The sequence below is a fragment of the Phoxinus phoxinus genome (assembly GCF_949152265.1).
Source record: "Phoxinus phoxinus genome assembly, chromosome: 2".
In the NCBI taxonomy this organism is placed as follows: domain Eukaryota; kingdom Metazoa; phylum Chordata; class Actinopteri; order Cypriniformes; family Leuciscidae; genus Phoxinus; species Phoxinus phoxinus.
In genome coordinates, this window is record NC_136877.1 from 35,462,473 (window position 1) to 35,486,374 (window position 23,902).

Here is a 23,902-nt window from a genome sequence, read left to right on the forward strand (position 1 = left end):
CTAGAACCAGAGAGGAGAACTGAGGTTACACCGCTGTACCGTAAATACAGCTGACACACACGTTTACTACAGCCATCACTGCTTTTCTCTCTAGGCAATCAGGCACACATGCCTCAGTGACAATGTTATTTGTTGATGATGAAAATAAAATCCATCCAGGCTTTGTTCTCTCACTGAAAGACAACACCAGATGTAACCCTCCACCTTCAGAAAAAAACACAAAGAACAATAATTAAATCAATGCTAGCGCAATTTCATCTGTCTCTTGAAAGGGATCAATTTTCAGGCATTTAATAAGCATATTCGATTTATTTAATAGCCAAGTGGTCTAAAGTCCAAAGCCAGGCCTGATGTTTCCGGTTTTCTCTGGGAGCTAAACCAAACAAGAGCTAATGAATGCAGCTTAGCTTACTGACACTCTGCTTGACTGCAGAACAAGGCCACCCTACTGTGCTGCCATACTGAGACAGGTCTATTACACTACCCACTCGCACAGCTAGCCAACAGTCCTGGAGTTATGACACAATAAATCTAATGAGAACAATAAAACACAAATTTCACTTTAATTCGAACAGGAAACACCCAGCACTATTCACCTGCCAATCTTCACTCAAACTCCTCCCCCCTGTCCGAGAGTCTTCCTGCAGCCATGGCAGCTGGGGGAAAGAGAAGCCTCTGTGACTGGCATCTGGACTGCTGGCTCAAACTGCTAATTACCTCATTTTACTAGTAATTAGCTGATTAAAATAGGCATTTAAGGCCAGTGTCAGGGCTCCCGGAAACCACACGTTATTGAGACAGGAAGACAGCTGCCGGCTGTAAAAGACAGGGAAAGACTGAGCTGTAAGTAGAGCATAATGCCCGCGATGTGCCTTTTACGCATACAGAGTGGTAAGATCCGGGGTAATTGACTGTTAAATGATCAAAATTTGGACCCCACTGCGAGTCAGATGTCTTAAATAATTCAGGAACCCATAACGCCTCATCCGCCGCACTTTATAAAGAGGTGACAATGACAACAATGGTGCAAAGTGAAAAGGGTTTGCATTAATAAATAATTCAAATGTTGCTATTACAGATACTACAAATTAAACAAATCCCCCAACATAGATGCTTTTGAGGTTGAATAAAGTTTTAAGTCAATGACGAGCATCTGGAGCCCCAAATACAATATACTGTAGATATTGAATAAAAGTTCCAAATATGAAAATGTATCATTGCAATTATATGCATAGCAACCAATTTTGGCTCCTTATTTCTAAATATTAAATATAATTTATTTGGCTTCAGAACCAAATTAAAATGAATGAATAAATAAAAAGAATAGACAAACAAACAAATAAAAAGGCGAAAAAAAGGGGAAAATGCATACAACATTTTTATACAATTACATTTATTTAATAAAATTATGACTGGTTAAAAAAATCAATTCATCAAATTTTGGATAATTAAAAAAAATACCATGTTTTGATTTATAGAAATTATAAGTATAAAATTAATCACCATATTCTTAAATATTTTGGTTGATAAGCATGTTTATCTTTAATCTTTAGTTTCTTTAAATACAAATATGGTATTTTTTAAAGCATCATATCTTGCCAAAATACATTAATTACAACAGAAAGCCATGGTAAATGTTTGTTTCACATCGCTGCCTTAGTGTGATAAGGGAATCTCAACAAATTGTCATCCTTCTAACAGCAGCATTAATGGAGAGACTTAGGTCAGATCCTCCATTTGGCCTGATAATCACACCCTCCTCACCTCTCCATGTTATCCCCTGTCCTTCCACAGGTCACTGCTTCCCAAAAGCCCCCTGAGGTGCTTCTGTGCTAAACCAACCCTGACAAAGCTTCACACGCTACCGTGATAGACGATGCTCTGAGCATTTATCTCAAGATCACAATTTTGAGGCATTTTCAGCCGCTTTTGAATCCCATCAGCCAGCTTGACCGACAGAGAGGCGAAGAGATGCTAAAGCCCCGTAAGCTCTTGCCTCCAGCTGGACTCTACATTATGAATGCTCTTGACTTCCTGCCGCAGGGTTGCCTTGGCGACGAGGACAAATCTGGACTGGACACACGGTGATATTCAAATGCTCCCTCTGATGCAGAAATAGAGAAACGACTAAATTGTTTCTCTTGACACTCTCACATTCACGTGTTGCACTTGTGTGAATGGGGTGGAAAGAGAGAGGCACTTAATTCTTGGTTAAGAGGAATAAATAAAGAACAGGAAACATTCAGTAGATTCCAGCACTGCTGCTTTCCATCAAACGGGATTCCAGCCCAAAACTGTGATAAAACATCACTGATTAGACCGCAGAACAGTACTAACAAAGCTAATAGAGACACATATAATGTAAAACAGTGAATCTGAAGTGATGGGTAGAACAAAAGGCTTTGGTGTCATCATTATGTACCACCATCAATCCCAATACCATCTAGTTATCAATGTTCACTATGCTTTTAGCACTGGGCAAGCAGCCATCTCTTCACCCAAAATTAAAATTTTCTGTTAATTTACCCTCAGGCCATACAAAATGTGGGTGTCTTTTTTTCTTCAGAAAAAAAAGTTGATCACGGCAATCTGGAGCGCGAGCTTCTTGTCGCATAATGACGTATGCAGAGGAGCTCAAACGTTGGGGAACTGTGAAAAGTGATAATCTTACTTTTTTTTATAGGTTGCGGCATCCAGGATAATCACAAGTACCACTTTAATTAACAAAAACACAGGCATCCTCCCTCTCTGCTGTAAATAAACACAGCGTCAGCTCACGTGTGAGTTTGCTCCCGCGCATACGTCATTATGCGACAGGAAGTTCACGCTCCAGATTGCCATGAGAACGCTCAGAACTGTTTGCCGAGGCTGTGGATTACAGGCAATAATGTTATTAATAATGTTCAGTTTCTTGCACAGACCAATCGTTTCGCTTCACAAGACCTCAATATATTAATTTGCCACGGGTATTAATTTTGTTTTGCCTATAAATATGTTTTTTTTTTTACTCCAAAGTGACAGTAGGTAGCCATTGACTTGCATTAAATGAGTCACCAAGGACAACAATTTCAGCTAAAAATCTTCTTTACTGTTCTACTGAAGAAGAAGAAAAGACACCTGCATCTTGGATGTTCTGAGGGTGAGTAAATCGACAGCAAATTTACATTTTTGGGTGACCTTAAGTACTGTCAGCAAAATACACATTATACACAAATTTTTTGATTAAATATTTTTTTTCCTGTAGTTGCAAGTTGCAAGAGGCTGCAAGAGCCTTACCAGTCCCTTGACGGGTGTTTTGTAGATCTGAGTAATGAAAAAAACTAAAACAACACAGAAATTCAGAAGTTTTGTAATCCATTTCAAACATGATTTTACATTAATTAGCTGTTCAAGTTATTTAAATATATACTTGAAATATATACGTTATTGAAATGCTTTTCTTTTGAACTATCTATTCATCAAAGAATCCTGAAACAAATGTATCATGGTTTTCACAAAAATATTAAGCAGAACCGCAGGTTTCAACATTGTTATTAATAAGAAATTTATCTTGAGAAGCAAATCAGCATATTAGAATGATTTCTGGTGGATCAAGTGACACTGAAGACTGCTGCAGAAAATTCAGTTTTGCCATCACAGGAATAAATGACCGGAAGTTATATAAAATAAAATAAATCAAATAAATGCAGCCAGGGTAAGCAATAAATAATTATTTGGTAATACAAATTAGATGTAAAAAAAAAAAAATGAATTTGAAATTCTTTTTTTTAAAGCATACATTTTGAGGGTTGTGCTGCCTACAAAAATGTGGAAACTACCTTCGTACAAAGGCAATAATGGGATACTCTGAGCCACTCATTCTCTTCCCGCAGGATGACACAATCCTGAACTTCAGCAATTCAATAACAGACAGAAAGAGTGAGGGGAAGCCAGAAAAAGTGTAGCTCGGAAACTGAACAAACTCACTCTACCAGGAAACACACCACTCCTGGGACATACACAAACAAAACACACACTCTTTGGCAGCGCTCCATAAGACTCATCCTTACAACAACCCCAAACACCATAAAATATTAATCCAGAACCTCAGGTTCAGTTCTCAAAACATTTGAAACAATATAAGATTGAAATATCAAAGAGGTTATAGAATTCCCAAATCTCACACTGTCAGGTAATATTCTCCAAACAATAGACAGCAACCCAGATTAACAGTCAGAAAAAGCAAACGATTTTCAACCTTAGACAACTGGACCAGCAGGAGGGAGGCATCTAAAACTCCACACATGCCCTTGAGAAAGTTTCTGGGAAATATTAAAGGAATGTTTAGGAGTACAGCATATGAGTGATGCAGTGTAAATATCATGAGGTTCATGAGGAGTTGAAAGCGATTGAGTCCATTCTGAATGTAATATCATTGCAGTCTCAGAGCGGCCCACAGGCGTCAGATTCATCACATGGTACTCAGAGAGATGCATGTATGCGGCTGGAATCTGTCAGTGGAAAGGTTAATGAATGCAAAAGCAGAGAGGAACATGGGGGAAAAAGCAATAAAAAGTCATTTTACAACATGCATACTGCATGTTACTCCAGGCAGTATAGAATATACATGCATTCAATATCACTCACCTCATATTATACATACTGCAACTGGGCTTACATGATTGTCCATGGTTGATTGTAATACAGTATATCAGTCTATACTGCACTGCACCAGAGTAAGATTAGATTTATAACTTCCCGCAATCATACATTAGGATGAAATTCATGTTTTGAATTCTCTAACGCACATTTGCGTTTTCATGCTTCTATTCCCAGACTGGCAATTTTTACCAAAATATATCCAATATTAATAAAAAATAAACCTCAAATTTAGGCCAATATCCATCATGATATTGATATGCATGCATCCCCGTGAAATGAAAACAAAACAAACGTACTTAACTGACACTTACTATAAAAACTAGGTGTAAAATGGATCAACGTACTGTGATACACCAATCTGACAATGAAAATTAACTAAAAATGCACCGACTACAATGACTAAAATATGTATTTTCTTCCCAGTTTTAAACCCATTAAATACACATATTTCTGGCGTGGACACATCAAAATGATGTAAATTTCCCCTATACATTAAATGAACCGTACCAAAGTAATCTATTAAAATCTAATTGTGACCAAATTTCACAATTCACAAGACATTTAGGGGGGAGGGGGGTGCACATATTTACACCCCTAATGAAAACTAATAATAGACGAGGAGCAGAGCTGGGCCTCTCTACATGCCTTCAGTCCCACTAGTGCGTCATTCTTACCCTCCAAACACACTAAATCAATCTAAATCAATTCATACAAAAAGGACACAGACAAGCTTTAATAATTCATGAAATGGGATCCACGTTCATTTTAACCACAGCTTTATGGCGATCATTATTGTCACACATCTGTGCAAAGTCATAGATCCATTAAACAGTTGCTTTGCTGTTTTCATTGCTTTTTATGTAAATGTAGCTGTTTATTTTTCAGAATAGAGTGCCACTATATTATAAATACTCTCTCACAGAGCAGACGTGTCAATATCTCTAGAGTCTATAGGGCTGCATTCATGAGGATGATGTCAATCAATGTCCTTTCAAGTTCATTCATCCTGTTTTTCTATCAAGGTCATCTTTTCTGACTAGCTGTTGTCCTGCCACGCCATACTGCCTCGAAGACGAGTGTTTATTAAATGTGGATACTGTGTCGTTTTCATTTCTGCAATAAATTAATGTGGCTACTCAGCTTCTCCCTCCCTGTGTCAAACACCTTTAAAAGCGGATTTATTCCCCCCTCCGCAAGTAGAGGCTCATCAATCTTTCTCTAACTTGACAGCGTTCAACTGTGGCACGCTACCCAGTTGTTATGGGACTGAATGGACACAGTCCTATTGATAACTCAATCATCATTGCTGGCCCATGTGAATGGAGACACTTGCCCCGCAAGGAGAGAGACTGGAATTCAGCGGCTGATCGGTGATCCCTTGAGATCCTACAGGGGCAAGTTCAATGACAGTCCTTGACGTCAAGAGAAAACCACTCCGGATGGCACTATTGTCAGGCCTGTACTCTTCTTTGCTTTCATTGCTGTAATAGACCACAGCTGGGAGGGATTCCTCAGGATGCTGGCCAGTCTTGAACCCCTTACAAAACCTGTCAATCATACCACTTCTACATTTCCTGGACTGCAAAACAGCATACAGTATGTGTGGAAAGTGTTCAGGAGCATAAACAGCAAATGCAATTTAGTTAAACACCCAGGCGTTTTGAAGTAAAATTCCCAAAGAACAATTTAAAAACAATTCCCAAAGGATTCCATGCATGTGCGCAGGGTGTATCAGGAAATAATATGTGGAGATAAACAAACTACCGAAGTGTCCATACCCTCATGCTGATGAAATCTGTGGTCTGCCGCCAAATTACAGTACTTCATCTGGGCCATATAATGGTGTGTTTACCTGAATCCCACAGAAGTACATTTCATGCTGTAAAGCATCTCATTCTTTGATCTAGAGCTGTGTACTACATCTGACAGAGAGACACACACAAAAAGGGGCTTGTACAGGGAAAGAGAGAAAAAGAGACTGATTGTGAGTGAGAGACAGAAAGCGAGAGAGAAAGATAAACATCTAATGAGATGAGATGGACCCCCCCATATAGCAATAGCCCAGAGATAAGGAGAAATATGACATTATAATACACATAATACAAAAAGTTGTTCAAATAAATTAAAATATAAAGGGTACAATCACCAGGCTTAGAAAAAGATGGGAAAACGGCAAAACATGGCACGTCAAAATAGGAGAAACCCTGCTATATTTTCAGCTCAAGACTTTTTTGCCAAATCTCAAATGGTTTGAAATAATAATACATCACATGTTTCTCCTACACTTTGTAAACACTTCTGCGATACAATGAGCAGACAAGCGTGTTTATTCTGAAACAGAGCAGTGCTGGCAGTACTGATAATATGGTGAAAAAATGATGTGCAAAGGTTGGTTAAAGGTTAAGCACAGTGTGTAGTTTATGTGACACTACTGGTATCTAGCAGAATTACAAAAATAAAGCATATTTTTAAAAACCTTGCAAACGCCCCTTTCACCCGTTGTGCCTCCCACAACTCGAACATCACAAACCCAGCTCTTGTGAAGGCATGTTTAAACACTTAAAAATATGCCACTTTCAATAAAAGGTCCAACATATTAGGAATACTGTTATCTGTGTTGCTAATGAGTCCACAATCGATTAGGCTAACACTCTATTTAGAGCGAACGTGAGCGTCCGTCTTATAATAAACCCTTCCAACTTATCTGCACCTAAAAATGTTTTACATTAATCTCTCAACACTGGACACATCAAAGAAAACATTATAAACTGGTACATTTGTTTTTCTGAACGGATGCATGATGATGCTATATGGTTTTGAAGCGTCCAGTGAGTTTTGGCTTGTACTTCTGTAACGGAAGCTGGATTTCTTTTTCCATGTAACACATCAACCAAGCTCTCTCACACGGATAAATACCCTCTGGCTCCGCCTACTACAGTAGCCATGCCCCAAAACTCTCACTATAGTTGAGCTGGAAAGAGATTGACTGATCTGAGCGGACCACTCTCAGTGTTTAGATGGCGCCTGGGAGGCTCAATGTTTACACATTTGGGGGAGATAAACCCATGAATAGCAGTAGTCAAGGAACAATAAACTGGAATAAGAGAATGTATTTTTATATAAATAGATCTTACATACTTCACCTTTAAAGGAATAGTTCAAGCTACTAAAAAACGTGATCCCAAACAAAGACCTTTTCTTTTCTTTTCTGGAAGTAAAATGAGATGTATAGTAAATTGTTCATGCTGCTCTTTTCCAGTTAATGGAGACTAGAGATGTGACGATAAGGACATTTTCCCACTGGTTAATCGACGCGTGACACTGGTAATACTGATATCAGACTTGAGTTTTTCCCTCCTTTCCACCTCGCTTTTAAATCGCTTATGAATGCCTGTGCGTGTTTTAACTTTGCTTTTGAATTAGGCTACTGCTTGAACTGCTTGAATGTTGGGTTCATTTATTATTCTTAATGAAAAACAACAACAAAACAGCACAATGACAAACTTGTAAGACAGAAAATCACTTGGAATGACATGAGTATTTGAGTAAATGATGATAGAATGATTATTTTTGGGTGTACCCTTTAATGTACAGAGCTGTGGCTGCCATCGCATGAATAGCTGAGAGCAATTGTCCGTGTGTGTATGCATTTGTCTTACGTGTGTGATTTTGTGTCAGGGTATGGATTTAACAACATCCCACCCATTTTGCAATCTGTAAACTTGTACATTCTCCGTTAATGCTCCCTCCGGAGCCAGCCGATCCCACAGAACAAGAGGCATGAAAAATTCAGCCAGCGTGCCCAATCCTTGCTGCAATTATGCATGAGCAGAACGGCTGGCTGAACAGAGCGAAACCCAATGCATACACTTTACATCCCATTCCCATTTCACTGACTACCAAGCTGGATCTGTGCATGCTCAGCTCAGACATTCACACTGTCTATAGAGCACTACATGACAGGCAATCAGAAGCCCTCCAGCTCCCTCCTGATAGTGCTCGCTGTGATAATGCCTTAGCATCACACAACTCTACAAATCTACTGCAAAATTCAGACAGAGCAGAGGGCAAAGACGAAAAAATTACCCTTTGTATGAAACATACATGTGCATGCCACATACTGTTAACAGTATGTTATGAATGGAAGTAACAAATCACTAATGACTTTATGCCTTCGGGAATAAAATTGAACATAAAAACGATCCACACATGGATCCAAAAATCAAAGATGTAACCATGTATTCATGCCTGGGGGTTATTAAATATAATATCTTATATTGTGCAGGCCATATTTCTTTTTTATACATTTTTGACCCATTTTAGAGATATTAGATTTTTATCAGCTAGAATTGAATAGCACTGGGCATCACAGTGGCTCAGTGGGTAGCACTGTCACCTTACAGGAAGGTGGGCCCTGGATCGAGTCCTTGCTGAGTTTCCTCTGGGTGCTCCGGTTTCCCCCACACTCCAAAAAACATGGAGTATAGGATAGGTGAACCGGAGGCGCTAGAAATTGTCCGTGAATGTGAATTCATGTGTGTGCGAGTCCCAAGCCATGTAATAGGGAGGGTTTGGGAAAGACCTAGTAGCGACTTACCCCGAAAAATAATCATCGCCAAGAAAATTAATTGCCAGTCTCTCGTGTATGGCGAGATTTGGCCCACAGAATTACCAAGAGTCAGATACGACTGAAATGGTTAATGGACGATGATTGACAAGTTAATTTCCTCTATTTATTAGACTGCCGCTCACTTTCAGGTTAACCTTTAAAATACTAATAATTTAAATCACTGTTAAATGTAATATTTAGCAAATCTCAAAATAAATATCCATTTTTCATACTGTAAAAAAAATGGTGATGTCAAAATTCATTTAAAATTATTTTTGTTTTTAGCAGTTTAAAAATTCATAAATTCATTTAATGAATTTTAATATTGAGCATTGATAAAATATTCCACTGAAAATCCCATATTGGTCAACCAACAAAGATGAATATTGAGGGAACATGTCCCTCTTAATGTCTATGATGGTTATTACAGGGTTCGTACAGATACTGTAAAATTACATTTAAGGACTTTAAGCACTACTTTTTTGGTTTTCAAGGACTACAATCAGAGAATGAAAATAAACTAATAAAACAAAATGATACAAATAATGTGCAGCACATGCAATGACTGTGGTAACTTTAACCATTGAAAGTATACTGTACTATGACAAAGATATCGCTTTCAAACTGGTTTTCCCCCCATGAATAAATGATTGACCTGAAGAATGAAAGCTGTATCATATACTTGGATATTTATATGAACAATATTACACTAATTTCCATGCAAAATGGCTCTAGATCTCGATCTATATCAGGTGAACTGCAGCATTCATTTTCCGTGAAAAGATTTCATCAATAAAATTAAACACGTCTTTCAATAATTCAATTTTCAAGTACCTTTCATAAATATGTCTGTTTTCATGGGTTTTCCAGGACTTACATTTCAAAAAGTAAAATTCAAGTTCTTCAAGCACCTTGTACGAAACCTGTTATTATTAGTTATCTTAAACTCTCACACATGCACACATACACTAAAACACCACATGCCTATTAGTATAACTAGGTCATTTCTTACCACCAAAGAAAGGGGCCTTTTCCATGACACCACTCCAATCAGTCCAGACAAAAGCACCTGAAACAAAAAGAAAGCAGATTGTGAGACTAAAGAACGAAGCTCTGCCTCTCACTGGGCCAGTTTAAAACTGTAAAGTGAAATAACATCTCAGCATTACAGGAAACTCTTTCACAGGTGAATTTATCAATATTTCATGTGCAGGGAGTGATACAGTCATCAGGTTTGTAGGGGGAATTCTGTGGATATGGTGGAGAGGTTAAAAAAAATGTGCGAAATCACTTTTATAGCCGGCGCAGCACTTCTTTCTTTCTTTCTGTTCTCTATCTTTTTCTCCTTCACCCTTCATTAACCAGCAGCACTCGGAGGCAGTCTCTCTTTCGCATGCTCCTTCACCCTTTAAACCATCATGTCCAGCAGGCTTCTCTCCCTCATTCACACTTTTTACCCACGGGACCTCGTGCTGTGCTACAATCACAGTGGCATCTCGGATAAACCAACAGGAGAAGGGTGTTAATGCAATGGGAATGAAACGTTAGCGCTAAAGCTGATGCTGTCAGCAGTTTAGAATGTAAATTCAGGTTATGAATAATGCTACAGATGAAATTAAATATATAGTGCTTCATATGTAAAAGGAGGTGAATGGTGACTAGTGTGCATGCTGACTTATTCTCAGTCACTAGAATGTGTTTGCTGGCAGATCAGCAAGACAGTCTGAGGAATGAATGATCGATCTGAAGATTATAGGATTATGCCATTGTGTGCAATCACACACAGCTGTGGGATTAACAGCCACAAACATAAAGGAAAAGTGCAGAAAAATAAATAATATAACAAGAAAATAAAATAAAAAATAAAATAAATCAATGAAAAAAAAAAAAAGCTTTGGTAAGAACTTGTTTATCATGATTTGGTCTTTGCTGTTCTCCCCACCCCAGTATGAAAACAATCCCTGAACGTAAAACATAAGTTAGTGCAGCAACAATAGCAAAAAAAAAAAAACTTTGACACACACAGACACAATGTGTTCCCAAAAATTATGCTTGGGCCATTAATAAGACATTTCTTTAACACATAAGAACGTTTCTATAACAAGTATGACATGAGATTACGTTTTATGAGAGAGAAAGTGAGTATAAAACAGATGCTTCAAAGAGATGATGTGAGAAGATTCACATTGTATTTACTCTCTTGAATTATTGATCCTCTTTCAGTAGCAATTGAGAAGGAGAAAGAGATGGAGAAACCACGAGTGAAGAAAAAAGATGCTGAGAAAGAGTCAGTTAAAGATAAGATTGAAAGAGAGGAAAGGCCCAGCTGGTGTGTGTGTGTGTGTGTGTGTGTGTGTGTCTGTGTGTGTGTGTGTGGAAAGAGCAGCTGCACAAAAGAGCTCACTGAAAGGAATATTCGGGGATCGTGGAATATTCTATTCCTTTAGAAAATCATATCCCGCGTGGACCCCTAAATGATTCTATGGGCTAAAATAAGTTTGGGAGTTATTCTATTCAGTGCCTGATTAAAAGTTCAATATTGCATGCTGATGTAAAGTCGGAGTGAAAAGGAAATTCAACCTATTTTAATAAAATAATCTTACTGTGAACAATTCATCCATACATGCATTTTTTTCTTTCTTTTTTTTGAGCCCAGCATTTTTTTTCCTTTCTTTTTTTTCAGCCCATAATTTTTAATCAAAATGACATAACTCAATCTTCTGGTGAAATGACAACTCTTTCTAGTGATGTTTGCCAAAGTTCTACAATCATATCGTCTACTTTAACCAAACCGCTTTCTTACAATTAACTACATCTCACATTTATATCTGCCAACATCCAATCAACAACCGACTGATAGAACCAAGTCCCCGCAATTTTTCTATCTATTTCTGACATTAGGAATAACACAAACCCTCTATCATGAACAGCTACCCAAATATGTTTACCTTTACTGTATCTGACTCACAGATTATGAAAATGTTAATTTATGTACCGAGGGATGAGTCAGAATGTTTGTCTGTGGTAAATGACAGCATGCCACAGATACTCTCACACACACACACACACACACACACACACAAACACACACACACACACACACACACACACACACACACACACACACACACACACACACACACAGTACTCAAAGTTTACAGTACTCCTGAATTTTCTGGATAATGTGCAAAAAGATAATATAGTAATGCGGTTCAACATTTTCTAGATTTATTTAAGGATATCTGTGTTACATAGCAGTCATTAAACATCTGCAACCATCAATCCCATATTCCTTACAACATATTGTGCCCTGGGTGGGAAACCTCGCCGGTGATTCCCTGCCTGTGCGGTTGAGTCTGTGGAGAAATTGTTTTCTGGAAAGAGGCAACGATAGCAAGCAATAATCAAAGAAGGATTTCACCCTCGGCTGCGCTCTCAACAGGATTAAGACTCACCACTCACTGACATTAGCCACTAAAGCCTTTTAGCTCAGTCAGCAGTGCTATGAGAGGAGAGAGAGCCCTTCAGTCAATTACCAGGGTACAGCTGCTCGGTCTAATATATGTACATGTCATACAGCCTATATCACAAAACACCACAAATGAAAACTCGCTTGACTGTGAGGAGAAGATTCAGCTCAAGTCCAGTCTGCTGAAACTGGACTATTAGAAACTATCTGAGGGAATACTAATGGACAAAAAGTGCTGGATCAAACAGTGCGGTTTGGGAAATTGCTCTTGGCTGTCAAAATCAAGACTTAACTTGCAGCGGTTTGCATTGAGTGTTGTGAATGTGGTCTGCAGAGTGTACGGGTGCTGTGGGTGACGGTCTTTAATCACAGTGAATTGTTTGCATAGCAGTGATATACAGCTGCCCCCCTCCCCAAAAAGAGCAAGAGAGAGGCTAAGAAAGCAAGAGATACAGCATTTAAACTGAACACATTAATGGTCCATTTCTTATTTTTTGGTATTTTTGAGGAAGAAACTGCCAAACAAGCAAATGCGCTTGTTTTTGATTACATAAAAAGAACTGGCTCATTAGAGTAATTTGTTTGGGAATCGATTGGACTACACAGGTCGCTCTAAATGGTTTTGACTTAGTCAGTAATTTTTCTCTAGCCTGGCTCACACTGACGTACTTCCACTCAATTTTCATTTTTCTTTCAGTACGTCGTCTGGGTTTGCGGTATATTCGCAAGGTTTTCTCCGGCCAATTTTTACTAGTCCAATCAGCAAACAGAGGGAGTAGCTGAGAACGATGACGTTGAGGTCGTGCACTAGTTTGAGTTGTAGTTTCGTCACGACCAAACGTTAGCGATTGGTTATGGAAGATCCAGAGTGGCTAGGCAGATCCAATAGTGTTAAATTTCAACAGAGTACCCGCCTTCAAGGAAGTTAACGCTTGTCAATGGGGAGTGTCCAGACTCTGTAAAAATGAAATGTACGAGAGTCTGGTAGGATCAGGCCAATTATTGTCTGGAATAATCCCTGGGCTATAGGTCATGCTGTATGGTCCACTACAAAGGACCGACTCAGAGTCATTACACTGGTTGTGCTGTATGTTTTTTAATCACTTAACATAACTGTTGCATAAAAGTCATCTGTTCAGGAATTGTGCTTTTGATTCAGTTGCAGTGTTGCATTGCACAGTGGTGCGTTGAAATTTACTATTTACAGAATGCTCATGCAAGAAATATTAGTATAACAGAACTGTATCCAGTTAAGGAACTCTACGCTTAAAAACTGTGGGGTCAGTAAGATTTTTATTTAAAATAAATTAATACTTTAATTCAACAAGAACGCATTAAACTGATAAAAAGTGACACTAAAGTTTTCAAATAAATGCTGTTCTATTGAACTTACTATTCATCAAAAAATCCTGGAAAAAATGTACGTTTCCACAAAAATATTAAGCAGCACAACTAATTTTAACATTAATAATAAGAAATGTTTCTTGAACAGAAAATCAACATATTACAATGATTTCTGAAGGAACATGTGATACTGAAGACTGGAGTAATGTCTGAAAATTCAGCTTTGCCATCACAGGAATAAAATATATTGAACTAGATAACAGTCATTTTAAATTTCTGTTTAGTCTTGTACGGGTAACACAATTGTGCCCTAAATGTAAATACATAACTACACAGATAAGTTTGCGTTCATCAAGTACGCCATCTAATATCATCAAATAAAAGCTGCTGCAATGTTCAACATGCCTTTGACAGAAAGACTGAAGAAGCAAAACTATCTACAGTAATACACTTGGATGATCTTCTCATCTCAGCTCTATATCAATAAATCCACACAATCTTATATTCTCTCAAACTAATGTTTTTTTCTTTTTTACGTGGTGCAATGAAAATATTCAGAAGCTGCACATCTAGCACAAAAAAAAAGACCAGAAGGCCAAAAATGATCAAATCAAAATAAGAAAACAAGAACATGCACCACAATCTGTCAAACCACTTCTACTCTAACAGACACCACAACACAGCTGTTTAGACAGATGCTGCTTGATACTATTGTTCCGGCTGCAGTATCAGCAGGCCTCAGGTGATGTCAGCAGGATGGTCAAGAAAGTGAGAAGATTTCAACCGGGCTCATGTGTAGCTGAACTGATGTCCATGTCGTGTGTCTGGAGAGAGACCAAGATTTCTCATTTTCTCCTGCTGGTTCGAGTGATAAGCACACATGTTCTCATCATCATGGAGAACGCGGGGTCTGCTTGCCTCAATTAAGAAGGAAACTATGATCATATAGTATGCTATTAGATATAAATAGAACGAATACACCCACTGCCCGCTGCAATGCCTGCGAATGACTTCAAGGCATATTTCTCAAGCGTAGCATCCCTCACATACATACTAATGAAGGTGTGTGGCCTATCATCTTGATTTACATACATATTTATGAAGGTGCGTGCATACTTATGCAAGTGTAAAGCATCATCCATACTCACATTTACACTTAGGAAGGTTTATTGCTCATCACCTTTATTCTATACTGCTTGAGTTGAGTTCAAAAAGCATTTGGATGTATCCATAAATGTGATAATGATCATCAAGGCTATGCGAGTGACTGAATGAAGGTCCTGGAATGAGGACACGGCACACTTACACATCACTCCCTAAATGGGAGGGAAAGAAAGAGGAAGACAGAGAGGGACGAATGGGAATGGTGGTCCTGTTGCCGTGGAAACCCTTTTCTGGACACTTTCCAGGCTTTGTAATGATTTCCCATTTACCCCTCAGAGAGGAAGAGAGCGAAGTGACTCCTTCGATATCAACATGCAACACACACTACACTCAACAAAGCTTCACTGCGAACCCCCGAAAACACACACGTATAATCATACGGCATAAAAACCATGTAATGTCCAAAAAAAAAAACTATCCCCACAATTTTCACAGGAAAGATTTGTCCATTCATTTTCGATGTGGCGGATGAGTAGTAAATCGATTCTGCTCACACCCACTCTAGTACCAGAGAACTGAACTGAACCACCAACAGTATCATTGAGCTCCAAATGGTATTCAGAAGCTGAACCCTTGGGCAGCTTGTGTTGTTTCTCTCTAAAGGGATGACCTGCACCTTGCTGCAGATTCGCTTCTATCTAATAAAATTACAGAACCATCACTGTCCTTGTCATGGCTGTAATCGTGTTAGGGGGGCACTCTTATCAGGTAAAAACATCTATCTGGAACAGCTAGCACACGTCCTAAAGAGGCATCTTCGAGCAAGTTATGGGGAAACTCGACTCCGGGTCATGTATCTGCACGGGTGGGTGCCTGCCGGGAGGAATGTTGTGAATGTTTGTTGTACACACATAATAGTCTGGGTATCGATAAACAGCTGTGGTCAGAACTATTGGCCACCCTGGTAAATGTGATCAAAGATGACTGTAAAAATAAATCTGCATTTGAAAGTGTGTGATTCATAAATCACATTATGAAATAGATGTTTTTCTCCAAAACACTTTTTTATGGGTAAAATACCTCTGAAGTATATTCCCATTAATATTAATTTTTTTAACCACACCAGGGTGACTAGGAACATGAAATTGTCTAGCTATGACTTCTTGTTTAATAGGAGTATAAATATGAGGAAACACAAAGGCCAAATTCCCTTAATCGTCCATCATAATGAGTAAAACCAAAGAATATAGTTCTGATGTGCAGCAAAAAATTGAGCGTCACAAAATAGAGAGTGGCTTGAAAATCCCCATTTCCATTATCAGGGCAATAATTAAGAAGTTCCAATCAACAAAAGATGTTACGGATCTGCCTGGAAGAGGACGTGTGTCTATATCGTCCTAATACACAGCGGGGAGGAAAGTTTGAGTGTCCAAAGACTCTCCAAGGATCACAGATGGAGAATTGCAGAGATTAGTTGAGTCTTGGGGTCAGAAAGCCTAAAAAAACAACCCCTACATCACCACATGTTGTTAGCAAGGGCTTCAATAAAAAAAGCAAACTGGGAGTTTACTGAGTTCTATGGTCAAATGAAACCAAAAAAGATCTTTTTGGCAGCAAACACACTAGATTGGTTTGGTGCAAACAGGGATAAAAAGTACCCCATGCCCACATGCCCAAATATAGCTGGATCTTTGATGGGGATGTCTACTGCCATTTCATGCATTCTCTCTTATTTACACTGTTCAAGGGTTAGCAAGATTCTAATGCTAAACATGGCCGTGACCCTTTAGCTTCGCCCACGGCACATCTCCAGGAACTCGGCTGTTTTCGGAAAGAATCGGTACAGCGTATCTGTCTTTTAGAAATCTGATAAAACTAAAGACTCTTCGGAGATATGAAGGATGAAATACTCATCTAGATTATGACCTAGATGAGATCATCTAGGATGCATACTCAAGATTTGGCAGAAACTGTGAGTGTCATATGCCCTTTAATGTTGTGAGCCTATTTTTTTTGCTGGAGGTCTTGTTCAGATACTGTACATGGTATCATGGATTCTAGCAAATTAAACAAATACCAACAGACCACTTCTGCTAGAAATCTTATAATGGGCTTTGGTTAGATCTTCCGTCAGGACAACGATCCAAAACAAACATAAAAATCTGAAATCAAGAAAAAAATGTGCCACTGAGCACAAAATGAAGCTTCTCCCATGGCCGTCCCAGTCCCCTAAACTGAACCCTATAGAACAGGGTCCCTCAAACTCGGTCCTGGAGGGCAACTGTCCTGCACAGTTAAGCTCCAACCCTGATCAAACAAACCTAGCTGTGAGTTTCTAGTGATCCTAAAGACATTGATTAGCTTGATCAGGTGTGTTTGATCAGTGTTGGAGCTAAACTCTGCAGGACAGTGGCCCTCCAGGACCGAGTTTGAGGAACCCTGCTATAGAAAATTAGTGGGCTGAACTGAAGAGAAGAAGAGCCAACATGGATCTGGGAATCTGAAGGATCTGGAGATATTCTGTATGGAGGAATGGTCTCTGAGCTCTTGTCAGGTGTTCTCCAAACTCATCAAGCATTATAGGAGAAAACTCAAGAGTTGTTATCTAGGCAAAAGGAGATTGCAAACAGTATTTAATAAAATGATTGTGGCCAAAGTGTTTTGGAGGAAAAAGCATTTGTTTTATAATGTGAAATGCTTCTGATTTACTTTCAATTATTTTACTTCGAAGAAAGGTTAGTTTTTTGAATGAAATATCAAAAGGATCAATGCAGATTCATTTTTTTTGCCATATTTGATCATATTTACCAGGGGTGCCAATAATTCTGACCACAACAATCAGAATCCCTGATTCGTACAATCCCTGATTCGATTAGATCCTATTTCGCATACTGTCGATTTGATATGATTCTATTTCTGATTAAATTCTAATTATTTCAGTCAAAAGTCAATTTGTTCATATGAAAGAAATTATTTCTTAACTAATGCTGGAACTGTCAGGTTGAGTGAAGGGAGAGAGGAATCAATTGCAGGAGAAATAAAGGGCTTTATTAATAAAAGTGAAAACACAAACAAAAACAACCCGTGGGGGGAAAAACAGGACAGAAAAACTTAGTCATACTTTGTGACGATCCAGCAAAGGACTGAAACCACAGGGAGAATAAATAAGGACAGCAAACAAAGCATGTAAAGTGGGAGGACAGGTGGGGCAAATCAATCAATAATCAGGTAACAAGATGGGAGGGGCTTGACAATCCACAGGAGAGCACATGGCACATGAAAGCATGACAAGCCATGTGCTCACACCAAACATGACATAAAAACACAAGCACATGGCCAGTAAAACAAATCACAAGCCATGTGCTCACACAAAATGTGACACGAACATGCAGCCAATGAGAACACTCATAAGCCACGTGTTCACACAAAACGTGACAACATGAAAGCACACAGCTAGTGTAAAACACAAGCTGCGTGCTACACAGAACACAAAAACACACGCAGACAGAAGATCATTATGGTCCGAGCGAACTCAAAACTGCACGCTCACATGACAAGACAGAGCCCACGAGAACGAGTGCTGCAACATCCTGTGCGCTCACAACAGAGGACAAACACGCAGAGCATGAATGTCCGAATCCCGACACAGAACCAAAACCAAGCTAGACAGATGTGCCGGGATCCAAACACCACACCCCGCACATGTAACAAGGCATACAGACAAGAGCGCATGGCTCCAGGACGCTCGAAGCCGCGCGCCCACACAAAGACATGACAAAACAGGAGTGTCAAAACTCTGTCACAGAACCAACAAATACACTAGACAGAAGTGACAGAACCTACTACATTGATCCATTACGAAAATATACATTTAAAATTAACAATAGGGCCAAACTATTGTTGGGTTTCCATGTTGTAAACATGTTTTTTTTTAAACTAGCTGTTCAAATGTTCAAAAAAGCATATTTTTGTATGATTTATAAGTTGTTTTCCTCATGTGGACCAGATGTTCTCACAAGATCAAAAACTACTGGTATTACTACACTTTGTGGGGACATTTAGTCCCATTAACGAATGGTTTACAAGGACCACACACACACACATACACACCTTTATTTTTCTCTCTAGTGAATTTTAACCAACTCTTCTCATAGGAATAGCAGCTTTTAAAAAATTACAGTAGTAATGTTGTACAACAGTGTTTTTTTTCCTGAAACTCTTTTAGTATCGATCCCGAGAACACCAGTCTGCAAATCCAAACCTGAGTGTTTATGAGAACACATCCAAGTTTGGGACACATCAGGGACAAACGCACGCTCTTTTCTAATTAAATTGAACAATCTGGGGATTAAAAGAGTGTCAGTGTAAATCCACTCCTGAAGATAGTGACATTCGGCAACTCCAGATATATCACATGGAAAGCTGGCAGCCGAGAAATCCTTCTGGCTCGTTTAAAAGCAACCACCAGATCACATGACTCGCTGTGTTCAATTTAGAAATTGCATTCTGCTGTCACAGGCACACCTCGCAAATGAATAAAGCTGTACCTTTAGGTACGTTCTGTGCCAATAGCAGAACATTGCTTGAATTAATTAGAGTCAAGAGTCAAGTGCACTAAAATATGTTTTGGACTCAAAAGGGGGAATGAGAAAACTAGAGGAATGAAAATGACGGGGCGGTATTCTTTTGTTGAAAGGCTTGTGCATGTGTATGTGTGTATAAGAGAGCTTGTGTTTACACCGTGACCTCTCCATCACATTGGCTTCTTCAGCTCCTTTTGGGCTCTTGAGACACAGATGAGAGCTTCACTCAAATTAGATGCCCCCACTCTCAAACAGCTCTAAAAGCAGCAGTTTATTCCAGCACTAACACAATGGAGCTCACAGGAGAAGGTCAAGGTCTGTGATTGGCTGATTCCTTAGCTCGTTCAAAATGTAATACACAGATTCATGGTTACTTTGCTCTCATCTAGTCACTATCTCCGTCATTCACCTTCTCTTCCTCGCTTTCTCTCAATCTACGAATCATTATTCCCTGTCTAACATCTCACACGGTTCTGAGCTTAGAACAAACAGCTCATCCTCATCGCCATGGAAACAGTGGGACAACAGCAGGTTCTCTGGTGTTACTGGGGGTTGGGAATCTCAATCATTCTTTCCTCTCCTCTCCCTCTCTCTCACACACGCCGTTATTCACGTTCATCCACTTTCTGCACACAGATCTCCTCTGGAGACCATGCCAGTACGCACACATGGCGCTCCTCCAGTAGTTAAAACACCGTAATAACCACAGCAACTATTTGGAGTCGTAGCTCTGACCATTGATCGTCTTTAAGAACTAATTCATAGGTGAATCTCAATAAACCTCTCAAGAACATGTCACATTTCATTCGAAAATAAAGAATCAAGAAATTATTATATTTTGCAACAAGACCCTAAAGTCTTCAAAAATAAATAAATAAAAGAAATGTATTACTGGGAACAATGTAAATTAAAAACATATTTTAACAATTACAAATTAAGAATTATAAAAAAGTGTGTATACGCATAAAAGCTAATTTTACACCGACCATCTCTGACAGTCACAGTACAGTACGTCACTTCTCAGATATTCACAACCCAATAAACGCAGATTCAAGATGTTCAATTTCGCAATTTTTCAAACCACCTGAATTAGCTTGACCTGCCTAAATTGAATGTCAAATGTGTCTGGGGAAATCTTTCAACCTAATGTGAAATTCCTGATCTCACAGATTTCTATTTTTAAAAAAAGGATTTTGCCCACAAACATTTACAGTAATGTAAAACACACCTTTACAGTAATGAGAATTTACTCATTGCTAATGAAAGTAAGAGGAACTGGAGATTTCTTTGAAAAAACAAACAAACAAACATGACTAGCTAAATCTCTCTTAACTGAAATCATTTGAATATTGTTCTAACATGGGCTGGAATAAAAAAAAAAAACTCAATCAAGACAAACTGTCATCACAATCAACTGAAAAAAGAAATCCACATTTGAAAGGGGTTACACGATTGAAAACAACCTGGCAGCAACATTTTCCCGTTTTACTTTTGGATGATTTCTCAAAAATTGTGTTGAATCAAATCCAAATGCACAGATCCTCCATAGACTTAAGACTGGTGTGAGATGACAATTGCTGCTGAGGCAGGATTGGTCAGTAACATTTTGGCCGCAACTTTGCAAATGGTCAATTTGGGGAGAAATGTGCTTCATTATCATGACAATAATGTCACAATGAAAAAAACATTTTTGGTTGAATGTGTCCTGGATATTTTTCCTAATTATTATTTTAAACACCTTAAGCTTTAAAAGTTGGAAGGAATTGATTATTATTATTTTTTAAATCTCCGTCCCACAAGAATGTGTGTACATCATACACACAGGAACGTGGGACATTTCTGGTGACATTCAATCAGGGGACAGTGCTGCCCTTCCTCTAATAGGCCTCTCTTGTCCAGCTCTTTGAATAATTGCAGAGCAACAGAAATTGAGATAGCATTAGATAAACAAAGCCAGCTGAAGCATCCACCATTACTCCAGTCTCAAACTTTTATGCCATAACAGTCAAACCTACATAGTGACATGCTGCCTTACATTCAAAACACAGCCACCAATCCTTTTTACATGGTAGTAGAAATATGAACCGTGATACTGATGATGATGAAGGGTGTGAGGAGGAGAAAGAGAAATATGACAAACAAAGACTAATTAGGGAAGTTAAAGGGGAGAGAGAGATACCGAGAGAGAGAGAGAGAGAGAGAGAGAGGGAGAGAGAGATACCGAGAGAGAGAGAGAGATACCGAGAGAGAGAGAGAGAGAGAGAGAGAGAGAGAGAGAGAGAGAGAGAGATACCGAGAGAGAGAGAGAGATACCGAGAGAGAGAGAGAGAGAGAGAGAGAGAGAGAGAGAGAGAGAGAGAGGGGACTTTTCCTCAGTAATTGAGATGGATTGTAGTGGGCAGAGAGGCCAGATGTGAAAAGAACAGACTCTCACTAAGGAAGCTATTCCCTCTCTCTGTCTCATACATTTTGTGCTTTAGAGATGACTTTAGCCAGTTTAATCACTAATGACTTCTAAATTGAATTTGGTTCAAATTAAAAAAGCAAAATCAAATAGGAGATAGAGCGTGCTGTAAGCAGAGAGTCCTGCAGAGAGCTCTCTTAAAACAGCCGAAGCTGGCTTTCCCACTTTATTCTGTTCCGACTAATACGATGGATTATTGCAGCCTCTTGAAAGGAGGCCATAACAAACAATCCCAATGCAAATTTCAATTACAACTTGATTCATGTTGTATGCCAAGGTTGAAAGTGCTGATATGCAGAAATGCCATTTTTAGTTCTAATAGCCCTTTACAGCCTCGGTGTCTCCTAAAAAAAGAAAAGCGTTTGATTCAAACGACAGCTAGAGGAAACTTCGCTTAAAAAATTAAATGAAAGTGTGTCACTGGTAAAGATAGTAACATCTCACAACAATGGCCACCAATGAAGTCATTTCACACTGAGGAAGCTCTTTTCATCCGTCACTCACAGCTTAGAAAGGATCAAGATGGAAAAAGTGGAAGAAAAAGAAAACAAAAATATTGAATTAATCCAGGGTTTTTTAACTTAAAATAAATAAATAAATAAAATAAAGTATAATAAAATCCATTACATCAACAATACACAAACACATCAACAATGTTGTAAACATCTGAAAACTGCAATTAGGACTAAAGGACTTCTACAATGTAATTAGCTTTAAATGGCAATGTGCTTCATCAACACAATGCGATGTGTAGACATCTAAACGCTGTTTAATGATAGTCTTCTTTTAGCAGTGACAATCTAAATACCAGTAGTACACTGTGACTGTACTGAAGGGCAGTTTATTGATCTTAAATCAAAGAAGATGAAGTCTTATTGCTGGAGGAAACCACAAGCTCAAAATGTGTGTGTGTGTGTGTGTGTGTGTGTGTGTGTGTGTGTGTGTGTTTGAGCATTAACTGAGCAGGATGTAGCATAAAGGTCCCCATTACAGCTGGCAACCAGAGATGTGCATTGCTTCCATTGAAGTTGATGTGCCAGGCTTTAATTCATACACTGGTGGCCAATCAGAGAACATTGGCCCAGCTTAACATTGGCCCAGTGCGCGCGCGCACGCACGCACGCACACACACAAAAAACAGGAGCAAGTAAGACTCCCTGCAGGCTGGTTAGATCAATGGCAATAAAATACCATTGCTGATTGTTGTAAGACTGAATAAGTGTAAATCCTATTTGAAAATCAATACAGAAAATAAGAGCTACCACTGCAAAAATTCATTGAGGTACTTCATTTTTAACGTCTCTCAAGCACAAACCCGAAACCTAAATACCTTAGCAATTTTGTTTCAACTATACTTTGACTACACTGCTTTGCTCAAACAAGCAGCAGCAAAAAATTATAATAATAATAATAAATAAATAAATCCTTATCTAATGTTTACAAACCTGTCACATATGTGTGTGATTTGAAATCCGAATAACTTGTGGCTCAGTTTGAACCCTTAGATAGGATTTCATTTACACTTTTCAGTCATTCTGTAAAGTACTTTATATATTGTCTAAAGTGCACAATCGCTCACAATACAGTATTTTTCGCTAACTTTTTTTACTTACAGTTTAATGTGTGGTGACCAGTAACAGTCAGTCATGAAGATTGGATATGAAAACCAAATTGGATGTGTGTGTGAA

At 38.7% G+C, this 23,902-nt stretch overlaps 1 protein-coding gene across 2 annotated transcripts in view; it reads right to left on the reverse strand.

The window, feature by feature from the left end:
* The window catches only part of fam189a1 (family with sequence similarity 189 member A1), a 126,019-nt gene that overhangs the window by 76,107 nt on the left and 26,010 nt on the right, over positions 1-23,902 (reverse strand). For both annotated transcript variants that reach the window (XM_079605128.1, XM_079605127.1), the window contains exon 2: positions 10,263-10,319. In XM_079605128.1, coding sequence (XP_079461254.1) covers positions 10,263-10,319 — 57 coding nt within the window. The remainder of the gene's footprint in view (positions 1-10,262; positions 10,320-23,902) is intronic.